We start from the raw sequence: 6938 nt of genomic DNA, 5'->3' as shown, positions 1-6938 counted from the left end.
ACGAGGTATCGGACTGATTTTAGACCTAAAGTTCAAGGGAGTAAACTGAAATTTATTCTTTTCTTTTTCTTCTAATGTTCATAACGTAGCATATAAGGATGACCTTGGAGAAGTTTGCCAGTAACATCATCTTCTCAAATGGCCGCCGTGATCCTTTTAGTGCTGCCGGGTAACTTCAATAGTTTCGATATACATGCTCATTATCATTTCACTTGATTCAGTATAATATAGCTCCTTGTTGCTTTTATAACAGGGTATTGACAAATATATCGCCCAGCGTAGTAGCCGTGACAACATCTCAAGGTAATTAATCAATGGCAATTATTGAGTTTCTCTGAATAAATGGAATGATTGATGATATTTGAAAGGTGCTTGCATATATGCCTGTAGGTTCTCATTGCTTGGACATATTGCCTGCAAGGATAAACGATCCCAGATGGTTAGTTCTGCAGCGGAACATAGAACTTGGGATCATCGCAGGATGGATTCGCAACTACTACAACGATTTGCGTTTCTATTCTACTGAAAAATAATACTTTGATGCATAATGCATACTGCACTTTGTAGTATTTTTAATAATACATAAGAAAATCCACAATTTCTCTGCAATATTCAGTTCTGTGTTACTGATTCAATTACTTGGAGAGATGAACACTGTGTCATGGCGATACCAACAAATGGGGAAGATACTAAGAAAAGTCTCGAGTGTAGAGTCAATCGCCAAAGGTTACAGCCCACAGTGGTTTAAATAATTGATAATAAATGTCAAAAGCGTTTCAAACGACGATTGAGCTGAAAAAAAAAAAAAAAAAAAAAACAACCGGAGGTGCTGCAAACACATAATATAAACATGAAAACTGTGACAGTGAACTTTGACTTACCTGCAAATGCTAATAACACATCAGTAGTTTAGTACATGGACACTTTTTGACATCTTGATTCCAGAAGACACAATTGATAGAAACTATGCAGTTCATGAAAGAACTCTCAGTACATCCAAACATCAAGTGCTACGTCCTTGCCAGTAGTTGGACTTGGATCATCTTCCCTTTTACGTTTTGTGGCTATCTTACGTCTACTCCTTTTTGAGCCTTCAACCACATCCATCAGGCTACTGAGTGCAGTGTTCTTGATCTCATCAAGGGATTGCCTGTCTCGGAAACCTATCTCATCATTCGATAATGAATCTGCTATATCTGCAATTTCTCTCATAGCAGTAACCTGTAAACAAGAATGCATAGTCAATAAAATAAGTTATGTAAACAAGTATGCATTGTCAATAAAATATGATCATATAAATTGGACTGATCATTTAAGCATAAGCTTACTTACTATTCTCTGAAACTCAGATTCTAAAGATTCTGGCCTGCCCACAAACTTCCGGGTAATTCTGTCGTACCACTCCATGTACATACTTTCATCCACAATTTTCTCATATGGGATGATACGACGTCGACGGTCTATCCATTCCTTCAGTTCTGCTTGATTCTTCCCTTTGAGCTGCAAAATTGTTTCCTTTGTCTCATCTAACCCCTGATCAGAAAATCGAATCTTTCTCTCCCATCGCTGTACATCTTTCGGTATCGGTTGAAACATGCCAAACTGCCTAAGGCAACGATCAGGAAGGTGTCTTTCAGCCTTATCAAAGCATATAAGCACGGTCTCTGATGCCCGCAATATCAAACTCTCCTTAATATCTTCCAGTTCGGGTGAATAATTCAAATCTTTGTATGGGAGCCACTTAACCTGTATGTCATCAACATATTAATTGGTGCCATCATGTCCCAATTAGCAGGATATCACAAATTCACAACAGAAACTGACCACATATCTATTCGACTTACATTTGAAGGTTGAAGAGAATCCAAGGCCTTGCGGTAGGTAACAATATTACTGTTTGATCTTGGTCCAGTAGCTCTACCTTTCCACCGAAGTGCGAGAGGAAAGAAACCATCATTTGGCTCCTGATTAAACTTTGGATTACCGACATTGAGGCGATAATAACTCCAACACTAGAAAGGAATAAATGTATAATCAGAGTCAACATTTTAACTGAAAACCATTGAGATCAAGTAATGACAGCCCTCTGCTTTACAACTTAAGCTGTTTCAGGTATTAAAGGGAAATAATAATATGCATACCTGCAAGAGTGTCAAAGAACCACTTATGGTACTTTGTGATTTAAGGGAGGCATTACCAAGAGCTCTATAGAGAAATGCCAATGCTGCAGCACCCCATGCAAATTTTCCAGCTTCATCAAAATTCTTAAACAATGGGAGATACATGGCAGAGACTTTATTCCCAGTTGTTGTAGAGAATATAGTACAGCCAACAAGATATAGTAGATAAGCACGTGTATGACGCTCAATCTCTTCAATCGGTGCATCTTCAGGACATTTAGAAAATCTCTCTTTCAACCAAGTTAGCTTCAACATTCCACCAGTTAGGTCTTCTGGTACTTTCCCAAGTAAATTTTCATACATTTTCCCAGCTGGCCTAGTTACCCCCATAACAGGTTTACCATCAATCGGTAGCCCAAGTATGAGCGCAACATCTTCAAGTGTTATGGTCATTTCTCCAACAGGCAAATGAAATGTGTTCGTCTCCTTCCTCCACCTTTCAACAAGCGCGGAGATAAGTGCATTGTCAAGGCTAATTGTTGGAATCATTGTGAAGTATCCAAAACCAGCCTTCTCAACCAACTCAATTTGTTTAGGTGTAAGCCTCCATTGTTCAAGCATTGACGTGTGCTCGTGACATCTAAGCACATTACGCTCCTGCAGTGGAGACATTAATACAGATCATTAATGTATTAACATTAACAACTACATGTAAAATGTGAAGTCGAGAATATCTAACCTGCCCCTCCCAAATTGCTGAAGAAATATGGTTCTCTTGATCATAAAGCACAGACTTATCAACTGGACCCGGATCTCCACTCGACCCCATTCGTTCGCCTAACATAAGCACAGAACAAAAACATTTGGAATAAGACCATAAGCAACCCACAGTATCAGTATATACTAAAACAGTTTTCAATTCAATCATGACTTACAGTTTCAGTTTAATATGTAGAAATCAGAAACTATATACTGCAACTCAGTTCACTTGTTACTAATTCTAAATAAACCTATACAAGTTGCTTGGGTAATTCACAGCAAAGACACATGAATAAACAGGTTGTATGAACACACAAATCAATGAAAATTTCAATCCTTTTTATACCAAATTTAAATTAGTTCTTAAAACAGAACAAAGCTTTGTTCTTTCAGCTGAATTACTGGATTTGAAATCCTAAATCAACTTGGGGAATCCCCAATTGCTTGTCACTCTTGTATTTTGTGTTTAAACTTCTCACATTATTTCTGAAGGAAACCCTAAAAAGAGAGAATTTGAAATGAAAGATTGAAGCTTGGAAACCCGTACTGACCTGGCTGGGATACTCCCGCTTAAAACAAGGAGGGAATTTCAGAAATCTACGACCTCGAATGGTGATGATGACGAACTCATAAACGACGGAATTTGATCTGTCGTGCACTTCTGGTTCAGTTTCTCTGGATCACTAACAAAAGCTCGTTTTGGCTCTTTTGGCTAAAGCGTGCAGAGAGCGAACGGCGTCGTATCGTGGTTTTGTAATAAGAAATAAACAACAAAAAGGGAGCAAAACTCAAATATTTAGGTCTCTCAACTCCCACCAATTTCAGTACTTTGATGCCAGTTCTCTGGTTGGCATCCTCCTGATCTTGGGTATATCAAAATTAATTTTGATGCTACTGTTCAAAGCAATAGAGCAGCTATTGGTTTCGTGTTTCGAGTTAACCCTCTCACGGCAGCTGCTAAAATACATTGGAGATACCTAGGTGCTCTTGGCTGAAAGTACCGCCTTAAAAGAAGCTCTTCACACTGCTTGGTTGCAACAATTTACTCATGTTATTGTCGAAGGTGACTGCAAGGTGCTTATAGATTGTCTCAATGGTCGAGTTGCTACTCCATGGTGTCTCAGATCACTACTGCGCGATATTCAGTGGTTGACATCTCATTTCAATTTCTGCTATTTTTGTCATGTCCATCGTAAGGCTAATTTTGTTGCGGACAGAGTGGCATCCTTGGGGCTTACTGCAGGTTCTCCACTAGTTTGGTTTTTTGTTTACCCCTATCTGTGTACCCAGCGTTCCATTTAGATCAGCTGGGAAAAGATGTTACTCGTGGTTTTTTGTTGTAGTTTGTTCTTGTTGTTATTGTTTTCATGTCATCGAAGACAAAAAACCTGTCAAAGTCTAATGACTATTTCTGAAGGGATCAAATGTCACAATTACATCAATATGGCTTCATTGTAAACATTTAGTGGCTAAATGGTTGCACCAAACAACTATGTGCTATCAATACAAGAATCAAAATACATTTTATGAACGGTCAACACACTAGATTTTCCAAGCCACATACGCCCCAACAATAGGACCTCAACACAAATTGACATCCTCACCTTGCTCTCTAGCAACCGAAGCAGAAAGAATCCCAAGGTCACGATTTAAGAATGTCACTGCCGATTCACATTCTGAGATTATTCTCGTCACAGAAGAGGGCTCACTGGTAACTGAGTCAGATGATCCAAGAGCGAGAGCTGCATGCGAATCTCTAAGATTCCTCAAGTTCCCTAGAAACTGCAATGAATACAAACAAAAAAAGAGGAAGATACGTCATTATAAATTCATGGCCATGCCATGCCTTGTAAATGTGCGGCATCATTTTGCACCATTCATAATAATGTTAGGATCTAATGAAAAAACAAAAAACAAGGAAGCAGCACAAGATAACGTGGTTTAGCGCTCTGCCTACATCCAATGAACAGGAACAACAAACACTTCCAGTACCAGTAACAACTACAACAACTTTATAAGTATGTAAAAGATAGATTTGATGACTAAAATTCTCTTGTAATGCTCTTTTCACGTTTCTTTTTCCTCACAAAAACAAGGAAGCCAAGCCGCGTAAAGACAAGTCTATTGATAAGGTTCCAGTGTAGAAATACATAGAGTAATCCATGAACAACTAATCACGCCTATGACTACCTAAAACTTTATATTTACTAGAGTCTGACCATAAACAAACACAGACAAGGTCACCAGGAAGTGATACCAAGTAGATAGCAAGAAAGAGAATGGTAGGAGAAGAAAACCAATGGAGAACATTCGTGGAGAGATAGGGAGAATAGATTTATCTGTCTAGTGATAGGAGACAAGATACGCTTACATTCTGAATTTGTTCGGTTACCATATTGCAGTTTGTTTGTAGCCTTCATTTTCTGCGTATAAAGAAGGGAAATGCTTTCCCCGTTTGAAGGAGAAGTACCTCTCCCGTTTTTCTTCCATTCCCCCCTCCTACTCCCAAAACCAATAACTTTTCCACCTCTTCCTTCTCTCTTTCCTTCACATTCCTTCCCTTCAATTAACTTATTTATAGCACAAATTTCTTTTCTTTTTTTCCTATTCAATATGAAAAACTTCAAGAAATACCATTTAGATTTGAAATCAGTCCAAGTCTATGTAAATAGGTGATTAACCGCCACAGCATTCGCATAGGACAGCAAGAAAAGGAATTAATATGATGAGCACAAACATAAGAGACCGAAGATTGATGTTACAACAAAACAAAAACAAAAACAAAAAAAAACACAAACCATTTTACCTCCAGAAAAAGAAAGATGATTACTTCTCAGGTAACTGCATGCGCAAGCAGAATGTCACATGTACAAACAACTTATAGCTAGTTTTCACCCAACCATTTTCAACAACGTCCCTCAGGCCTAGATCCTACACCAGCAATCATGCATAAGAGACCAACCTGCCTATGTTTAATATTTCACATGGATACCCACCTTTATCCTTATAAAGTTCACTAGTAGGAGGAATAAGTTTTACTAACTGAAGACTTCAGAAACTTTGGAAATTCTTGGCTGATACTTATAGAAAACACAGATATCACAGTATAAAAAGGTAGACAAACAGATTAAATTATTGTAACTGTAAATGTTACGTCTCTTATATCTACAAAGCATCAAATTATATTAGTGGTGGTATATGAAATTAATCACAAAATCGCTACGCATGTTGTAGTATTAGTCTAAAACACTGCATAATGTACCATGAAGAAATTAAAGGACATATAATTTCATAGTCAATGAGTACCTTCAAAAGCATCTTATATGCCTCCAACAAGCGATTGGCAGCAGGCCCGAACCCATGGAGCTGCGGTACCTCCATCATGTGTGTCCAGGGACGTATTTCCTGCACACGCATCAAAAAAGAAAAAGGTATTTTAAATTCTAGCACATCAAAATAAACAGTAGCATCCAATTGAAGAAGCTAAAAAGTGAAATTTTCAATTAGCAAGGAGCAGGAAAACACACATGAAAAGATTTTCTCCTGCACCAACCAAAACTGATATGTAAATATGGAATAGACCAAGGAGTATAAGTATAACCTTCATCATGGTGAAATTCTCAGTAACACAAGTGCCCAATTTCTATCAGTTGATAATATACAATTGAAGATATATGAACATAAAAGCAACAGCTGATTTCCAAGGCAGTATATTAAAGGGAAAGCAGACCAAACCTTGGTGTAAATCATATTGAATGATCTTGCAGTTTCCAGAAAAGATTCCAAATGGGAACGCAATGCGGATTCCACCTCTGCATAGTCCTCATGTGGGTTGTAAGCATGCTGCAATCAGTAGAGTTACTTACCACAACGAGAAAAAGAAAGCATTAAATATAACAACTAAGGAAAAACGTAAGTACATAAGATTCCAGGCAACCCAAAATTGCTAGAGCATTAATTACCGGTAATCAGATGGACTTGAGGCGTTTGGGGGGGGGGGGGGGGCGGCGGGAGGACGAAGAAGTTACACGAAAAACAAAAAGAAATACTTAAAACCAA

At 38.1% G+C, this 6938-nt stretch overlaps 3 protein-coding genes across 3 annotated transcripts in view; 1 reads left to right on the top strand and 2 right to left on the bottom strand.

The window, feature by feature from the left end:
* Positions 1–533, top strand: part of LOC101295201 (lysosomal Pro-X carboxypeptidase-like) — a 3183-nt gene extending 2650 nt beyond the window's left edge. The window contains exons 7-9 of the mRNA XM_004293124.1: positions 90–169; positions 254–303; positions 391–533. Coding sequence (XP_004293172.1) covers positions 90–169; positions 254–303; positions 391–533 — 273 coding nt within the window. The remainder of the gene's footprint in view (positions 1–89; positions 170–253; positions 304–390) is intronic.
* Positions 534–859: 326 nt separating this feature from the next.
* LOC101291890 (serine/threonine-protein phosphatase 7 long form homolog) lies at positions 860–3858 on the bottom strand. The gene is made up of 6 exons (XM_004291726.1): positions 3431–3858; positions 2860–2957; positions 2142–2777; positions 1845–2012; positions 1333–1746; positions 860–1221 (listed from the first exon to the last, which is right to left on the bottom strand). The coding sequence occupies exons 2-6, from the start codon at positions 2947–2949 to the stop codon at positions 988–990; spliced, it is 1542 nt and encodes a 513-aa protein (XP_004291774.1). The 5' UTR covers positions 2950–2957; positions 3431–3858; the 3' UTR covers positions 860–987.
* Positions 3859–4269: 411 nt separating this feature from the next.
* LOC101291595 overlaps positions 4270–6938 on the bottom strand; it is a 6809-nt gene continuing 4140 nt past the window's right edge. The window contains exons 7-9 of the mRNA XM_004291725.1: positions 6615–6722; positions 6186–6284; positions 4270–4661 (exon numbers count right to left, since the gene is read on the bottom strand). Coding sequence (XP_004291773.1) covers positions 4461–4661; positions 6186–6284; positions 6615–6722 — 408 coding nt within the window. The 3' untranslated portion in view covers positions 4270–4460. The remainder of the gene's footprint in view (positions 4662–6185; positions 6285–6614; positions 6723–6938) is intronic.

The sequence above is a fragment of the Fragaria vesca genome, linkage group LG2 (genome assembly GCF_000184155.1).
Source record: "Fragaria vesca subsp. vesca linkage group LG2, FraVesHawaii_1.0, whole genome shotgun sequence".
NCBI classification, from domain to species: domain Eukaryota; kingdom Viridiplantae; phylum Streptophyta; class Magnoliopsida; order Rosales; family Rosaceae; genus Fragaria; species Fragaria vesca.
This window is presented reverse-complemented; position numbering and strand designations above follow the sequence as displayed.